The 17541-nt window shown below is 42.5% G+C and overlaps 5 protein-coding genes across 10 annotated transcripts; 3 read left to right on the forward strand and 2 right to left on the reverse strand.

Annotated features, from left to right (window-relative positions):
• Nucleotides 1-633: 633 nt before the first annotated feature.
• Pisd (phosphatidylserine decarboxylase) lies at nucleotides 634-2841 on the reverse strand. The gene is made up of 2 exons (XM_002058616.4): nucleotides 2699-2841; nucleotides 634-2608 (listed from the first exon to the last, which is right to left on the reverse strand). Exon 2 carries the CDS (start codon nucleotides 2251-2253, stop codon nucleotides 946-948), a length of 1308 nt encoding a protein of 435 aa, XP_002058652.1. The 5' UTR covers nucleotides 2254-2608; nucleotides 2699-2841; the 3' UTR covers nucleotides 634-945.
• Atg6 (Beclin-1-like Atg6) lies at nucleotides 2802-4571 on the forward strand. Of its 2 annotated transcripts, XM_002058617.4 has the most exons (4): nucleotides 2802-2917; nucleotides 3054-3218; nucleotides 3281-4328; nucleotides 4387-4571. In XM_002058617.4, exons 2-4 carry the CDS (start codon nucleotides 3104-3106, stop codon nucleotides 4490-4492), a joined length of 1269 nt encoding a protein of 422 aa, XP_002058653.1. In that variant the 5' UTR covers nucleotides 2802-2917; nucleotides 3054-3103; the 3' UTR covers nucleotides 4493-4571. The 2 variants fall into 2 exon arrangements, with proteins under 2 accessions (XP_002058653.1, XP_032295176.1); XM_032439285.2 differs by lacking the exon at nucleotides 2802-2917 and having other exon boundaries at nucleotides 2977-3218.
• On the reverse strand, nucleotides 4495-5510 carry LOC6635010 (splicing regulator SDE2). Its single transcript, XM_002058618.4, has 2 exons — nucleotides 5268-5510; nucleotides 4495-5211 (listed from the first exon to the last, which is right to left on the reverse strand). Exons 1-2 carry the CDS (start codon nucleotides 5364-5366, stop codon nucleotides 4561-4563), a joined length of 750 nt encoding a protein of 249 aa, XP_002058654.1. The 5' UTR covers nucleotides 5367-5510; the 3' UTR covers nucleotides 4495-4560.
• Nucleotides 5511-5627: 117 nt separating this feature from the next.
• On the forward strand, nucleotides 5628-11233 carry Rox8 (TIA1 cytotoxic granule associated RNA binding protein Rox8). 3 transcript variants are annotated; one of them, XM_015169469.3, is made up of 5 exons: nucleotides 5628-5745; nucleotides 7328-8448; nucleotides 8518-9453; nucleotides 9518-9611; nucleotides 10215-11233. In XM_015169469.3, exons 2-5 carry the CDS (start codon nucleotides 8221-8223, stop codon nucleotides 10376-10378), a joined length of 1422 nt encoding a protein of 473 aa, XP_015024955.1. In that variant the 5' UTR covers nucleotides 5628-5745; nucleotides 7328-8220; the 3' UTR covers nucleotides 10379-11233. The 3 variants fall into 3 exon arrangements, with proteins under 3 accessions (XP_015024955.1, XP_002058655.1, XP_032295175.1); XM_002058619.4 differs by having other exon boundaries at nucleotides 9521-9611; XM_032439284.2 differs by lacking the exon at nucleotides 5628-5745 and adding an exon at nucleotides 5770-5885.
• A 1220-nt stretch (nucleotides 11234-12453) lies between these two features.
• On the forward strand, nucleotides 12454-17151 carry kuk (kugelkern). 3 transcript variants are annotated; one of them, XM_015169470.3, is made up of 2 exons: nucleotides 12454-12604; nucleotides 14881-17151. In XM_015169470.3, exon 2 carries the CDS (start codon nucleotides 14925-14927, stop codon nucleotides 16569-16571), a length of 1647 nt encoding a protein of 548 aa, XP_015024956.1. In that variant the 5' UTR covers nucleotides 12454-12604; nucleotides 14881-14924; the 3' UTR covers nucleotides 16572-17151. The 3 variants fall into 3 exon arrangements, with proteins under 3 accessions (XP_015024956.1, XP_070063360.1, XP_002058656.1); XM_070207259.1 differs by lacking the exon at nucleotides 12454-12604 and adding an exon at nucleotides 12932-12980; XM_002058620.4 differs by lacking the exon at nucleotides 12454-12604 and adding an exon at nucleotides 14414-14574.
• The last annotated feature ends 390 nt before the right edge of the window (nucleotides 17152-17541 follow it).

Here is a 17541-nt window from a genome sequence, read left to right on the forward strand (position 1 = left end):
ATTATTTAAGTCAAGCTACGATTTCCACACAGAATTGATAAGCAGAATGTTTTTACTACTTTTGAATTAAGATATTGTTGAATAGTTTTTGGGGCCATACAAATTATGTATAAACAAATGTGTTTACTTCTTTAAATAAAAAACAAATCTGATAAGCAAAGTATATGATTTTATAGCTTAAAATATAGTGGAAAATTTTGGGGCTGTAAATGATATAAATAGTTGTGCGTATATATGAATGTTTGTATTGCTAAATTTACTGATTATTTATATCGAATTAGAAAATTTTTAGTTTAGTAATTTCTTTTCAGAAGCCAAAAGCCTAATTCGCATTAGGATGGCTTTTCCCATGGACCGCCGCCAACGTCTAGGCTGATAACGATTTGTAAATATGTACGTGTGTGTGTGTGTCTGTGTGTGTGTGCTTCCCATGAGGAGGCCCAGGTCACGTACGTCATCAAACGGCGCGTGCCCCAAGACTCGATTCGAAGCGAATAGAATTGGAATAATCTGAGCGCTACATGTACAAGTAAACAAGATGGTATCATCAAAAATCTAGACTTTATAGAATTATGTTTGTAGTCAGACACGACTTACTATATAGTCTAGTAAACAACTGGGGCCAGACATGAATTCCGGATTTCTTTAATGCGAACTTTATTAGTGAAAATAGCTTTACAAACATGTCTCTTATTACTAATGAAATCGTAAATACAACTAGCTATGAGGGAGCGCAGCTAAATCATTGGCAACTAAATACAAATAGGTACATAATGCTTAATAATGCTCTTAATGCTTATACAAAATAGTTAGAACATAGTTCATATTTAAATAAAAACGTTTTGCTATTTTATATGTTTGTGCATGTGTGTTAATAGACAGACTTTTTAGGCAAGTGCACAACACATACATATATAATTATGGCCTCTTTAGAGAATTTTTTAGTTAGTTGCGGTCCGCGATGTGTCCCAGGGATTCGCCGACGCTTATCTTTTGACCTGCCACAATATCGAACTTAAAGTTCTTTGGCGCTTCGAAGAGCAGCACAATGGTGCTGCCCATATTGAACTGTCCGATGAGGTCACCCTTGGAGAACTTTTGGCCCGGCTGATCGGGCTGTTTGACATTTAAGAGTAGCTCATCGTATTCGTAGGTGCTCGGCGGATGGGCGCCCACATTGAAGCCCGTCCAGCGATTAGTTTTCAGCTCCGCGTCCATGTAAATCTCTACAGAGCCAACATTGGTGGCACCCACCGCTGTATAGCTAAAGAAACCGTGCTTCCACTTGCCCATGTAGAGCACACGCTCGTTCAGACAGAATAGGCCGGGCAGCCAGCTGGCCACCTTGGGGCTAACCGATAGCAGTTCGCCGGAAAAATGACGTCTAACTGTCGGCTCCCAAGCGGCGGGCGAATGAAAACGATGATAATCACCCGGCGCCAGATAGATGACGCATTGATACAGCTCTGTGGAACCGTCGCGCTTCCTTTTCAACGCCTCGGCATAGCTCAATGGCTCATTCGATTGCTCGACCGTCTGCAGCGGTCCCAAGAAATCCTCGATACTATAATTGACGCCCTTCACCTGTTCGATCAGCGAGTCGGAGGCGCTGCCAAAATGCAGCACCTTGCCATCGGCTGGCGAGACCAGAGGCGAATTGGCGTCAATGATCCGCACGCCCTCCTTCAACGGGCGTGTAAAGAATTCGGCCAGGCTTGTGTAGTGATTGTAGTCCGGATACAGAGCCTCGTCGATGTTTACCTTAAAAATACTCGAATACCAGCCATAGATGTAGGGACGCAGGGGATTGGGCATGTAACACGCGGCCAGCCAGCCCCAACAGCGGCTCATTATGCGCAACGGCAGCGAGCAATAGACCCTCGACTGGAACTCGGAAGCGGTCCGTTGTGTGCCATCCCGTCCGCAGCGTAACTTGTGCAACTGCCATTCGATGGCACCAAAGACGCACAGGCCCATGGGTGCCCAGCGCAATAGAAAGCCGGTCCAGCGTGAGAGCACATTGCGGCGCAACTGTAGCTGCGTCTGTTGTCTGATGCGTTCCGGTTTTGGCTTGGCCGCCGTTGACTCATTGGAGGCGGCATTCGATGGCAATTGTCGAAAGTGCCGAAGCACCGGCCAATTTCCATTCTGTTGCACATGCTTCGGCTGCTGCTGCTGCTGCTCTTGTATTGCCTTCCTGATGTTGCCCGCCTTCAGCAAAAAGCGGCCGCGCGGCACAAAATATGAAACCATAATTGCTCAAAGCTCTCGTGTGTTTTCTCGTTCTTTCTGTGCGCAGCACCCACAATTGTTGCGACCACGCCGCCGCAGTCGCCGCCGATTACGTATTACGTATTAGCTGTTGTTGTGCGTGCGCTGCTCTCGCTGAGATTCAAAAAGAATGGCACGATGGAATTGAGGTGTGTTGTGAAAAACCCTAAATCACAGAGCTGCTAATTAAATATATAATTGTCTGAATCTGTAAACATGTGCATATAGCTGCAGCTGCTAAGAGTTTATGTCAGCAAATTTGGTTCTGATCAAGTTTTCAATGCGCAAGATGCGAGGGCGAAAAATACTTCCGTAATGTAGCACTGCCTGGCGACAACTGAAAGATCAAAATGAACGGATAATGTGTGGAAGATTGCGTATGTGTGTGAAGGCGCCATAATGACTACGTCGCATGTGCTTTGCTCACCAAAACAAACGCTCTCCGCTCCGAGCGACAGCTTCTGCTTGCTTATCAATTTGCCTTTGGGTGGGTTAATTCGTGTTGTTTGTAATAATCAACAATCGTTATTCGTTATTCAAGGTTGCCTGGCGCACGCCAAAACTCTTTAGTGGACCAATGTTTGTCGTTTACAAACAGGTTTTTTGTTTTTTATTTCAAGCTATATACGCATTTGTTTTGGCCTCTGTGAGTTGACAATTGTTTTGTCAACCTTTTTATATTTTTTTAATACTAACTGCGCCGCAGCTCTTCGCTGCGGGGTGGCAACTCTACCATAAGCGCATCGAACAGCTGATTGATGGTGTTTTACTTTAATTTGCAGCAAAATTAAGTTTTATGCACTGATTAGAAAACATACTCAAAGGCCAAATCATGAGTGAGGCGGAAAAGCAGGCGGTATCGTTCGCCTGCCAGCGCTGCCTGCAGCCCATTGTGCTGGACGAGCATCTGGAGAAGATTAGCGTACATGCTATGGCTGAACTTTCATGTAGGACACTGTTGAAACAAAAAATATACAAATATTTTCTTACGTATGAGATTTGTTTTCAGTGCCCATCTATGGCGGCAATGTGAACACTATCGATCCGCAGGATGCCACCAGCTTTGATCACTTTGTGCCGCCTTTCAGGCTGACTGACTCCATTAATGGCACGGGATTCACACTGGTATCGGATGGACGTGATAGCAAGAAACTGAGCTCTGCATTCAAGCTGAAAGCAGAGCTCTTCGATTGCTTGTCCTCCAACTCGGAGATAGATCATCCGCTGTGCGAGGAGTGCGCCGATTCCATGCTGGAGATCATGGACCGAGAGCTGCGCATAGCTGAAGAGGAGTGGCATATTTACAAAACTTATCTCAACGAACTGGAACAGCAGCAGGAGGGGCCAAATGTGGAGGCCCTAGATAAGGAACTGGAAGAACTCAAGCAAAGCGAGCAGCAACTACTGACCGCACTGGCGGACCTAAAGGCCGAGGAAAAAATCTTGAATGATGCCATAAAACAAGAAGAAGTGGAGAAGGAAAAGCTGCATGAGCAGGAGGAGAGCTACTGGCGCGAGTACACCAAGCATCGTCGCGAACTAATGCTAACCGAAGACGACAAACGCAGCCTGGAGTGCCAGATAGCCTACTCAAAGCAACAGCTGGACAAGCTGCGGGACACCAACATATTTAACATAACATTTCATATCTGGCATGCCGGACACTTTGGTACAATCAACAATTTTCGACTGGGACGCTTGCCGTCTGTCTCCGTCGACTGGTCAGAGATCAACGCCGCCTGGGGACAGACGGTGCTGCTTCTTTCCGCACTGTCGCGAAAAATTGGCTTGACGTTTGAACGCTACCGCGTTGTTCCGTTCGGAAATCATTCCTATGTCGAGGTACTAGGCGACAATCGCGAACTGCCGCTCTATGGCAGCGGAGGCTTTAAATTCTTTTGGGACACAAAATTTGATGCGGCCATGGTGGCATTTCTGGATTGCTTGACGCAGTTTCAGATGGAGGTGGAGAAGCGCGACACCGAATTCCTATTGCCGTACAAAATGGAAAAGGGCAAAATAATTGATCCTTCCACAAACAATTCCTACTCCATCAAGTGAGTCATCTAGCTGCATTTACCAATAATGAATTTACATTTTTGCCTGTCGTTTTAGAATACAATTCAATTCTGAAGAACAATGGACGAAAGCCTTAAAGTTCATGCTAACGAATCTGAAATGGGGTCTGGCCTGGGTCTCATCCCAGTTCGTCACGCAATAAAATTGTGGATTTTGTCATAATTTTAATTATATTATACAAATTACTGCTTAGAATTACAAATAAATTCCTTAACATTTAACCGCCCTCTTTGTATCAGCTTCCACTTCGCTGTCGTCGGTGTCGGAATCGCTGCCGCAAATTGCATCATCAATCCAAAGCGCGCCCTTGTTCTTTTTTGCGGCTGTTGCTTTGCTGCCGGCGTCACCTTTTCGTTTGGAACCAATTGTCACATTGGTGCTGGATGAAGCTGGAACATCTTTGGTTGCAGCGGCACCCACTGTTTCAGTCAACTTGGCTTCCTCGGCCTGCTTTAGGCCCTCCTCGAATGCATCATTCACCTTTTCGGCCAATTTGGCTCTGGCCTCCTCGTATTCGTCGTCTTTAAACTCGTGTTTGGGCACCGCCAGCAACTTCGCTATTTTGCGTTTCTTGCGCTCCTCTGCTTCCCGTTCACGCTCGCCTTGCTTTTCCAGCCATGCCCGGACACGTTTCTCTTCGTTTATGTCGCGTAAGCGACGTCCACTTAAATCGCGGCAAGCCTCTCGGTTTGTGGTCTTCTCGATTTGGGCGCCGATGGCCCGCAGCATAGAGCCGAATCCACCCTTACCGCCCACCTGGCGGAGGATGCAATGGATGTTCTCAATCTCATGTTGTCCATCAATATCTTCATTTAAACGTTTGCCATTGCACGTGAGATAATAATCTCCAGATTGTAAATTCTATGGATGGTGTTTACATTAATTTTTAGAAATTTACAACTATTTTAAGTACTTACTGTTGTTTCCTCGATGTGAGTGCATATTTGTTTAAAATTTAAACCGTTTGTCTTGACGGCAATTAACTGTTTATTGTTTAAGAAAATATTAATCAGCATTTTGTGAATTTTCTTTTCTTCTGTTGTTCCCCTTAGCTATTCTGCTTTGTGCAGCTACTTCAGCCCCTTGAGCGAGCGTTAGAAAGAGAAAGCGATGATGCAAGCGTTTATCAGACTGCACAGTGTTGCCATATTTTTAAAAGATTATTAAAATCGTTTTAAATTTGTTAAGACGTTGTTGATTTTATTTGCAAGACACTTGTGATAACTACACATAAAAAAATAAGAAACTATTAGGCCAGAATAAAGAGTGCGTATATTGTTTCTGGACACTTTGTGGAATTGCCGCCATTGAAACAAGACAATTAAACCGAGTTGGCAGCACTTACTCTACACACAAAGTGCTCATTTAATTAGTTCGCATTTTAGACGACGAAAGGTAAAAATTTGGCGACGCGTTTATAGAACTATTTAACCAATATAAGAACGAAAGAAATTGAAATATATTAAAAACCGGTAGCGGCTGTAAATTACTGACGAATGATATGTGTTAATATAGCGATGATGAAGTGGAATGCGGTAAATTTACAACCGCAGCCACGTCACAGAACGCAATAAAATTAGTGAATTTTGGAAATGAAATCTGAAATTCTAAGCTGAAAGCAATGCCAGCCATGTACAATGCGCAGTGTTCGATGATGGCAGCAGCGGTGGTAGTTGTGTTAATGATAATTCTAGCTTTCCGCATCGGTTTCGGGTAGGAGGGGAGCAAATCGAACAACGCTTAGCATAAAAGATGGCAGCAGAAAAGTGAACAAGATATGTACATACATATGCACATACATACATGCATTTATACATTATGCATACATGCATGTATATGAATATATATATTATTCAAAAAATAAAATAAAATAAAAAACGTCGCGGACAAAAAATGTTGCATTGCTTAAGCAAAAACAAAATATTCTAATACAAAAAATCGACGGTATAATTTACATTGGAATGAGTCTCAACGTTCAATTATCAAAAGCAAAATAAGTGGCAACTCATGTGAGAAGCAACCCAAAACGCAAACAAAAAGACAAACGCGACGCCTTTTGGCTTTTCCGCCCGTGTCGCCGCCGTTTCCTTTATTTTAACTGTGACTTTGACAAACGCTTCGTTTCATCGCTGACAAAGTCAAGTTTATGCGGCTTTTAAATTGCAACTAAAATTGGCATTTAAATGCATTTGTTATGCCATCAAATCGATCAAATCCGCTTTAGATATATTAAACTAATGCAACCGTGTGGGTTTTTTTTTTTTTGTATGTTGGCCGGTTTCGGTTTTTGCAAATTTCCCTTTTTCTCCATGTTCTCTTCCATTGTGTATTTTGTTATCGACGGTCATTCATCTCCTAGTTGATTTTCGTTTATTCTTTCTCCCCCTTTTTCTATGCGCGCGCGAGTGTGTGTGTGTTTGAGTGCGTGAGTTTGTTAATGCTCTATAATTATATATGCTTAAAAATATTGCTAATTGAATCGCGAAAGTTGTGTAGTTCAATTTATTAAATACCATGGGCTTTACTGGCTGTCTGCTGCATTTAAAATGGCCAAACGTTAGGTTTTCACATTAGCTGAAACTCGCGGCCCTCGCTTCACATTCTGTTTTTGAGCGAGTATTCGTGTGCGGGTGTTTGTGTGCGTGCGTCTCTCTCTCTCTCTCTGTGTGTGTGCGTGCGTGTGTGTGTGTGTGTGTGTGTGTGTGTGTGTGTGTCTGCAATGCTTTTGCTTTACCCGCTGCCTTTGTTTCATATTCGCACTAGCACTCGCACAACATTGTCCATATCAAATGCTCGCCTAATTCCCCATACCTATAATTCGATCATGTGCTGTTTGCTTGAATTGTGGATTGTGGACTTGAAATAATTAATGTTTTCAAATCACAGTCGATAAATTATTATAACAGCATATACATATTAACTATACATAGCCTTAACTAATATAAATTTTGTTGCTTAATATTCGTTCTTGTTGCAGTGATTCCGGTCATCGACTACGAATCCAACCAATCATCTGGCGAACTTTCACTTCAGCAAGTGTTTTCATATAAATACATACAATTTTGTACCAGAAATGAGCAGAAATTCGGTTGATATACATGCAAGCTATCAACCGCAGCACTGAGATAACATATATATTTTCTACAACAAAAACGTTTGGTCTAGAGTAATATTTAAATTAAGCTCGAGCTCTAATGTACAACTCTCAAGGAGTATGTAGACAACAATAACAACAAGCTAGAGGGCACATCAATATATTCCAAAACACTCCATTAGCGCATAGTTAGAATATATATTAAAGAAATTTATCGAGAACAACAGCAACAGAAACAACAACAGCGAAAGCGAAAGCAATAAACGACGAACCTCAGCGTTAAGCAAAAAGATTTACTATTAAAAAAATATATCTAGAACTATATACACTGATATATTTAAATATAGAGTAGTTGTATAGTCCACAATCGGAATCGGAATCGGTATTCAAAATTGTTTTGAACAGAGAGAAGAAAATTTATAACAGAAGAAAAAAAGAATTAGAAAAGTTTTCGTTGTTTTAGTCATTAACTGAAGTCTTAGTTGTTCAAGTTGAACGATATATATAATATATATATATACATTTTGTATATGATTGTGAACGTGCGTGCATTGCATTTTTATATCAAAACAAAATAGTTAGATATCGCAGGCATCTAGTTTTTTCTGATAACAGTGTTTTTGTATTGATGTGGACATTAGTTGTAGATTAGTTAATACAACGCATCCAAAGGACGACAACAGCAGCAACAAGAGAGGCAGCAGCACCAGAAGCAATAGGTAAAAACCAAATCAATCGAAAACATCAGGATCATCAGCAGCTTGCATCTGGCAAACATGGACGAGTCGCAGCCAAAGACATTGTATGTGGGCAATCTGGATGGCTCGGTTTCGGAGGATCTGCTGATCGCGCTGTTTGGCAAAATGGGTCCAGTTAAGAGCTGTAAAATCATACGGGAACCAGGCAATGATCCCTATGCCTTCATCGAATATTCCAATTATCAGGCGGCCAGCACCGCCCTGACGGCCATGAACAAACGTGTTTTTCTCGACAAAGAGATCAAGGTGCGTTTCCACAAAATATGGTCATAAATATATATTTATATTGACAGTTAAATTTATGCCTACTTACAGGTCAACTGGGCCACTAGTCCGGGCAACACGCCCAAGACAGACATCAGTTCGCACCATCACATATTTGTAGGAGACCTTAGTCCAGAAATTGAGACGGAGACACTGCGCGAGGCGTTCGCGCCATTTGGCGAGATATCAAACTGTCGCATTGTGCGCGATCCACAGACCATGAAATCGAAGGGCTATGCCTTTGTGTCATTTGTTAAGAAGGCCGAAGCTGAGAATGCTATTCAGGCAATGAACGGCCAATGGATTGGTTCACGTTCTATACGCACGAATTGGTCAACGCGCAAATTGCCACCTCCGCGGGAATCGTCCAAATCGGGTGGCCAAGGTGGCGGCATGGGTGGCATGGGCGGCGGCGGCGGCGCCGGTAATGGCATTAAGAACCAACGACACACCTTTGAGGAGGTGTACAATCAATCGAGTCCCACAAACACCACCGTTTACTGTGGCGGCTTTCCGCCCAATGTCATCAGCGATGAACTGATGCATAAGCATTTCATGCAATTTGGCCCCATACAGGATGTACGCGTTTTCAAGGACAAGGGCTTCGCGTTCATTAAATTCGTTTCAAAAGAAGCAGCGGCCCGCGCCATAGAACATACGCACAACAGCGAGGTGCACGGCAATCATGTCAAGTGCTTCTGGGGCAAGGAAAACGGCGGCGATAATTCGGCCAACAATGCAGCCGTTGCGGCGGCTGCCTCTGCAAATGTGGCAGCTGTTGCGGCAGCCAATGCAGCCGCTGCTGCGGGTGCTGCCGGCATGCCTGGACAAATGATGACGCAGCAACAGATCGCTGCAGCCACTGGGGCTGCGTTACCCGGCCAAATGATGACGCCCCAACAGATAGCTGCTGCTACGGCGGCGGCGCAGGCGCAGTATCCCTATGCGGCAGCATACCAGCAAATGGGCTACTGGTACCCACCGGCGGTAAGTAATAACTCCAATGCATTCCAAATTCTATGCTTATCTATCTACCGCTAATCTCTTTCAGCAGAGCTATCCGGCCCAGATGCAAACGCAGTACATGCAGCAGGGCTATTATCCTTACGCCTACGCCACTAGTGCTCAACAAGCGGGAGGCGTTCGTACGTATCATACCAATTACACTACGATATATTTAGCTTAAACCCGCATAGATCTACTTAAGCACAGGCCAATTATCTATACGTATATGCAGACAAATTAGACTACGACCTCTATCTACATATCTATTGGAGAAGTTACTAGTACTGTTTTTGAGAAGGTTGGAAATCCAACATGTTAGAATCATTAGGCATATTGTTGAGGATATAGATTTTTCTGTCGTGTAGAAGCCAATTATTTCTGTTGTCCGAAGTTGAAGCGATTAACGCGTATGTTAAAAACATAGAAAAGCTAGGAGTTTGGTAAAGGTATCTTAAGAGATAAGTGTTTTGAAATGAAAACCTATTGTTTTCCGTCTTTAAGATCTTGTAATGCATGCAACGAGGAGTTAAAGTAAAGCTTGGCTGTTGATACTAGTCAAGAATATATAGTATATACTTTATGGGATTCAACATGCATATTTACCAAATAGAAATTCACATGTTATTAAAGAGGATGCCAGCTACTGAGAATTATAATTGCTACATATATATATAGAAAAGATCAGTCGAACTACCGTTTATTAATTGATTATTTATTGATATTTAACGTGTTGTCCTTTGCAGCTGCCGGGTACCGTGTGATGCCGCCAAATATGGCATGGGGAGTGCCAGGCGCCACTGTGGTGCCAGGCGTGTCTGCCGCTGCCAGCGCGGCTGCTGCCGCGAACGGTTCACTTGCCCCACAGATGATGTACAGCGCTGCGATGCCACAATATCAAACCCAATGAGCGGAGACGTGACGCCTGCTTCGACGCCGTCTGCAATATCCAGACAGCCGCTGCAACCAACGACCACATCCGCATCAGCGTCCGCAACAGCAAAAACAACAACAATTACAACAAAAACAACAACAACAACAGACCAAAAACGTGTTCGAGTCTGAGTCAACAGCAGGCACCGATGACAACAACAACAATAATAACCGAAGCAGCAGAACAAACTGCGACAACTGAATCTTAACTTAATGTTTGAGTTCCAATCGTTTCTGGGCCCAACATTGTGTTGGTTTAGTTTGTCTGGCTGTGCGCTAGTTTTTGTCATCAATTGCCCTTTGTTTATGCAGATATGCAGACATGATGTGCGTTTAGCAAAAGTAAAATGCAGCTGGTCGGAGCAAAGCGTTGAACTAAAAGTTGAATCGTGCGCAGCGAAGCTCTGGGCGACGGGCGGGTAGCTGTAACAATCTAATCCAATCTAAGTACATGTTAAAATAATTTAATAATTTGTAATTTAAGGCAGATATAGGCGTATACAAGAAACGAAAACAAACACAAAAACAAAAACAAAACAAGTAACGTTTAAACAACATCAACAATTGAATAAAATAAAACAAACAAAAGCAAAAACAAAAACAATCGATCGTGACAAAGCAAATTGTAATTGTGGATTTGCAATTAACGTTTAAATATTGTGCGTCTCAACTGAGAAGGCAAACAAATGCAAATTAAACAGGCCGAAAATAAAAGCATAAACAAATTTAGGATTTAAGCGATTGTAAATGCGAGCATATATTCATAATTGCGATATGTGAATTATGTATGTAAAAAGTAAAATAAAGAAACAAAAAAAATATATAAAACTGACGAATGCCCACTTTCGGATGGCTGTCTTATCAATAATTAAAGAAAGCAAGATCGATATTTATCGATATTAAAATAGAAGGTATAGGTAGGTATAAAGTCTCTGGCTTTTGTAGTTTCCTAGAATGTCGGACTCGTACAGACGGACCTGGTTAGCCAGACGCAATTCGTTGGCATCAAGAGATTTTCTACCACCCACAATGCGATCTAATGATTGGTTTGTTATTGTCAATGCATTGTTGATCATCGGACCTTTTTGTACTACACATTGCTTTCTGATTGCAGAATTCTGCTGGACAAGAAACTACATTTTTTAATGTGGCGTTTACTCCGTAGGGCTGTATTACCCCGCCCCAAGCAAGGCACAGCATCCCCCATTGGTGGGAGGTGAGACTGACCCTAATCCTCAGCTGGTCTCTACCACCGGGTTACCTATCTGCTTTAAGGATTTTTCGGGGGAAGTGTTCTTCGATGGGCTACGATAAAATATATTTAAGTATATAAGGCTCTCATGAGTCAGGAATTTTTCTAAACCATTGTAGTTCAGCACGAGGATTGAAAAGTAAGTATATACATACATGCTTCCTTATACGTTAAGCTATTTAAGATCCGTGCTAACAGTGCCAAATGAGTCGAGTACCGATGCGACTTAAAAAGGACATTGTTCGACAGGCCATCTTCCAATGTTAATTCAAATTTGTATGTGTGTTATTTTTTTGAATCAAGAAATCTTTCTTCACCACGCCGAAGATTAAAATTATATTTATGTACAATAATGTTTTGCGGTTTCACAAATATGTGGGAAGAATAGGGAAGAGCATGATTGCCGTAGCTGGTGAATATATCTTTAAAAACTTTATTTTTCCTTAAAATTAAAATCGTATGTTGAATTCATCTGAAAGACAAGAGTTTTAAAATTACGTTTGATTTAAATATAAGTATCGAGATCGAAGCCGTCGATCACACAGCTCTTTAACTGTTATATGGAAGAAATTACTCGGTTGGCACTGTTAAACTTCTTTTATTTCTTAATCACTTAAGTTTAAAGATAATATATTATCTTTCTGACACCAAAAATCGGCCTTGCTTGTAACTGAGCATAGATTTGTTCTAAAAACAGAATAATTTGAATCTTTATTGTCTACGGGCCATAAACTGGTTAAATGTCCTACGGTAATTTAACTAAAAAATTACCTTTTGGTTTTGTACTCGGGAAATTTGTATTTGTCTATTTATGAAGTGCGGTCACACTCCTTTTGGTCGCGCGTTGGTTTTTTAATTTTTTCACTGGCGTCGGTAGCATTTTTGGTCTCGCCACGATTTTAAAGGCTTATTCATTTTAAAAATAATCTGCTGTGTTTTAAAAAGAAAAAGGTTTGTTTTATTTTTGCATATGCCTATATATATACATGTATGTATGTATATTTCCATAAAACCAAGTGTAGCTGTCATTTATTTTGTGTTGTGGTAGGATTCGAGTCTGGGATAGACAAAGCATGCACAGTTGCCGGGCTTCGATTGCAGATAATAAAAGACTGCGAATTCGGTGAAATATATAGAGTAATATGAAACTATAAAAAATGTGTGTGATCGATATGTTTACAAAAATGCTCGCGTGCATATGTCCAAGTCTAAATAGAATGTGTGTATGTACTTATTTTTTTTATCATTTGTCGCTGCAGCTTCCGCCATTTTTAAAACAAACCCCGTCAATTGAGCCTGTCTGGTACAGTGGTGGCAAAGCATTAAGGTAAAGGGCACAACGCTACATATCTTGCTAATTTTGAAGAATTATCAGCAATTCATTCGATTCTTATCTATAAACTACGATTATATACGAATATTTAATTGTAAGAACTAAGAACAGAAAGAAAAACGATTATATGTCAACTGGCGCAGACAGTGCTCAATATTTTGGCGCGCGCTGTAACCCGCCTTTTTATCTATGTATGTATGTATATGGATGTATGTGCAACATAAGTATGTGTGCCTTTGTTGCAGCTGGGAAAAGTAGTTTGCATTTTATGTTTATTTTTATTTTACGAATCAAGTAATTTATAACGCGTACTTTGTACTGGCAATGTAAACATCAAAATTAATTTTAAAAATACATACATACTTATGTATACACCCGCTATGCTCGCCGCTTTGTCGCACTTACTTATATACATACTCAGTATATTGCCTGTGTTTGGTTTATGAAAGTGCTGCAAAACAAAAAAAAAAAAAATACAGTGACGGCGCGAGGGCTTGGCGCATAACTATATGCATGTGAGTGCATGTATGTATGTATTTTAATGCGCGTTTGCTTGTGTGTTACGTTTGACTTTTGCGTTTTCTGCAGCATGCGTGTGTGTGTGTGTGTGTGTGTGTGTTTGTGTCTGCGAATTTTCTCTCCTCCGTTTTATTTTTCGCGTTGCTGCCTCCTGCACTTTCTAAAAGAAAACTGCAATACACTTTGCTGCTCCCATGCATTTTTAAAACGACTCTTCCTCCATTCCTGCAATTGGACTTATTTTTTTTTCGTTGCATCGTAGCCACCCTCTGACCGGTATTTGTTGAGGTATTTGCGCTGTTTTGAAAACTATTCATGCAGTGTGCGCAAACCAGAATTACAGTAGGCCTTCGATATATGAAACTAAAAGTTGATTGCGCATTTTAAAGATTTGATATTAGCTAAAGAATTATTTAAAAATATGAAATACAAATAATATGCGATCTTCATAAGGTTGCAAACAATATACAAATAAATTACTACAAAAACTTCCACTTAGCTTTAAGTTGGTTTTATCGATTGTATACTGTATGCTTGTGCCAGCCCTTTGTTCATTTACCGGAAGCCCGTTAAGAATTTGTGGGGGAGCAAGACTTATTAAAGTGGAACGATTTCTGTTGTTGGAGCATTGACACATTAATTGATTCCGAAAATGTTGCATGCTATCAGATCGCAGCAGTTGCGATCCCTTTATATACTATATTGTCAGGCTACTGGCCATACCCGATAATCATTTACGATGTATCAATATACAGATGTTGTCCATAAAACGATTTGTGCCGCAGCTGTCCGCGGCAGGTAGCAAATCAGCTCCTGCTGCTGCTTTATCTACCTTCCTGTCTACCTGAGTCCCTAACTGCGCCTACTTAAATACTGTGCAACAACATTTGCCAGCCATTACAAAAAGGCGACTTTAAACTGTCAACACGTGTGTAAAAAATAAAAACATAAGAACGCTAAGCGTCTAAGATTAACGCCAGAAAATATTGATACAGCGAAACACGAAACTGCATCTGTGATTGATAATTGCGAAGCAACAGAAACAACAACAACTGCAAATGCAATTGTGGTAAGTGGGGTAAGAGGCGAGGCAAAGCCAGTTCTGGCAAGGAATGCGACTGCATTGTTGGGTGCAACCACAAACACGACGTAAACAAACCGCATCGCTTTGCTCTTGAATAAAATGTGAAGCGTGTTTGGTTATCTTTCGTTTTCGATGCACTTGAAGTGTGAAAAGAATTCAGCTGAGGGCTGAGCATTTCTCGGGCCTAATTAAAGCGCTTAACAAAATGTAAAAGTAATATGTTCCTGGTAGAAGTTGTTGATTTGAAGCGTCTGTTTTAACCGTATGTTCATTTTATTTCATATCTTCCAGAATCTTCGTGCAATACGAATTAGTACAAAGTAGTCGACGATCCAATGCTAAGCAAAATGGCACAACCGAATAATTTAGGAGGAGGCGGCGGCGCTCCAGCTTCAGGCGGACGGCGCGTGCCGATGTCGTTGACCGGAGCAGGCGCTGGTGGCACCACAGTGTCCCGGCTGCAGCAATCCAATGGACGGTCCAACAGTCCGCAGAACAGCAATGTGAGCAAGAAAAACGAGTCGAATATCTCTATGGGTCCATTTATAGCTCTCAAGAAGTCGAGCGTTACCCAATCGCGATCCCCCAGCACCTCCTCCACGGCCTCAACCTCCTCGTCTTCTTCCTCTGCTCCGAAAGATGATGAGAAGGGCCAAAATGGCATTAACAAATCCACAAATAGCAATCAAAAGTCAGCACAAAATGGCAGCTCAAATACTCAAGCTGTGAGGGAGCAACAGAAGCCCAAGGAGAAACAGACCGAAAAGAAGGAGCCGGTCAAACCCGAAGTTAAAGATGAAGCCGCCAAGCCAGACAAAAGCGAGACAAAACCAAATGCGCCGCCATCTGTCGAAGCCAAGACTGAGGTAGCCGCAGCCGCAGCCGCAGCCAAGAACATTGAAGCTGCTGCAACCAAGAAGGTTGAACCGGCCGCCGTCGAGGTCATTGATTTGGTTAACGAGCCCGAAGTTGCGGCAGCAGTGCCCAACACACCGAATTCAGAGCGCAAATCCTCACGCAGGGTGGCGGCGGCCGGCCAGCAAAAGTCGCCCAGCAAGCCCCAGCAAAGCGATTCGCCAAGTTCGAAAAAGCAGCCGGAGGAAGCAGAGCAAAAACCAGAAGCTGTAGAAGATGTTGAAATGGAACCACTTACAGTGGATGCCTCGCCCATACGGCACCACGTGGCAAGCACACAGCCCACAGCGACTTCCACGCCCGGACGCAATCTTTTCGGTTTCCGCAGCAGCAAGCCGACCAACGAGGTGGAGCTGGCCGCACAGCCATCCAGCTCGCCGGCAACTGCACCGGCACGCAGCTTTGCCCAGATAAGCGGCCGGCGCAGCATACGCCCGACGGCAACCCTAACGCCCGGCAAGCTGGGCAGTTATAGATGCGTTAACAGTGATCTGGACACCTCCAGCTGCACCAACACAAGCATGAATGCGACCGTGGGCTCCGAGATACCAAACAGCTCCTCGTTCTCATTCTCGTTCTTTGGACGTGGACGCAAGCGTGAGCGCACGCCCCCACCGCTAACTGGCACCCAGTCGGCCAATGATCTCGCCCAGGATGTTGAAATGTCGCCGCCGAAGCGTGCACGCTTCGATCTATTCAGCCTGAACCTGGCATCACCATTCACCATGCTGCGGTCGCGGTTTTCCAAAACTACCATCAGCACGCCGTCTACGCGCCAGACGCCGCCAGCTGGCGATGATGATGATGTTGGTGGGGTGCAAAATGTGTCGGGCACTATTAACCAGGAGGAGGAGCAGCAGCAGCTAAACAAATCGTCGGGCAGCGATGAGGTTACTGTGGGACAGGAAGCTGGCCTGGAGACACCCAAGAAAAGTGGCACGCCAGCTAAGGATGTGGTGCTGGATGAGAATGTTGAGGGCGAAGGCGCGGATGCTGTGGCCAATTTGGCTGCCGACGTGCCCGCAGAGGGCGAGGGTGCCAATAGATCGCGCTGCGCCATAATGTGAGCAATTCACTTACGCTAAGTTCAAATCCCAAGACCCAACCCAATATCTACCCGTTAACTTTAGCATTAAAGATGAGTGTCATTCATTGTTGTAACGTTGTAGTGACCATTTTTGTTCTTGCAATGTTGCATGTTTAGAGTAAGCATCTAAATTGGGCAAACACCAAATTCGTGCAGCAGTGCTGGCTGCTCCTCTTCCAGCTTGTGGAAGTTGTTAGTTACGCGATATGCACATGAGCAGCCTTTTAATGATTTCTTGCTGCATAGCTGTGCCGCCGGCGTCCAGCGTGGACGCAAGGCTCAGCTATGCAATGACAAATCTGTCTATCTCCCCAGCTAAATGATATCTGTACCCATAGTATATAAGGTACAAAATGAAAAAAGAAAGGAACAAAAAAAAACAGTATAGACAACATTTAAATTTATCATACATAAGACATATGTAGCTATAGCTGTACAAGAACTATAAGATTTGTGTATCTTTATTTTATTTGTGACCATGATTTGTATTAGTATATAAAAAAACACAAAAAGAATATGTAAAAATTCAAATATTTTAAAAATAAAGATCACTCTAATAAGCGCTTGTTTCTTTTTGGACATGTACCCGGGACAAGATCTAAATTTTATATTCTAGCGCTTAGTTAAAAACAGTCAAATAGAAATGAATAAAGTTTGCGCGGGCGTTCTTCAAATGTACTTGTTTTGAAAATCATCGAAACAATCATCGACTAATCGATAAGTTTCATGCTGTCTTGATTAATCGTTATTTTGAAGAACAGTAGTTCTTCGGAGAGGTTTTCATTTGCGTTTGCAGCTCTAACAGAATTGTGCTTTAGGCAAGTAAACATTATAAATGTATCTTGTATACCATACAAAATAATACACCAGCCCCGCTCCAGTTTTTCTTTAGAGGTAATTATTTATATCAAATTTTATTATCTGTATAGAGTCTATACATTTGAAAAGCA

Source organism: Drosophila virilis, chromosome 2, assembly GCF_030788295.1.
Source record: "Drosophila virilis strain 15010-1051.87 chromosome 2, Dvir_AGI_RSII-ME, whole genome shotgun sequence".
In the NCBI taxonomy this organism is placed as follows: Eukaryota; Metazoa; Arthropoda; class Insecta; order Diptera; family Drosophilidae; genus Drosophila; species Drosophila virilis.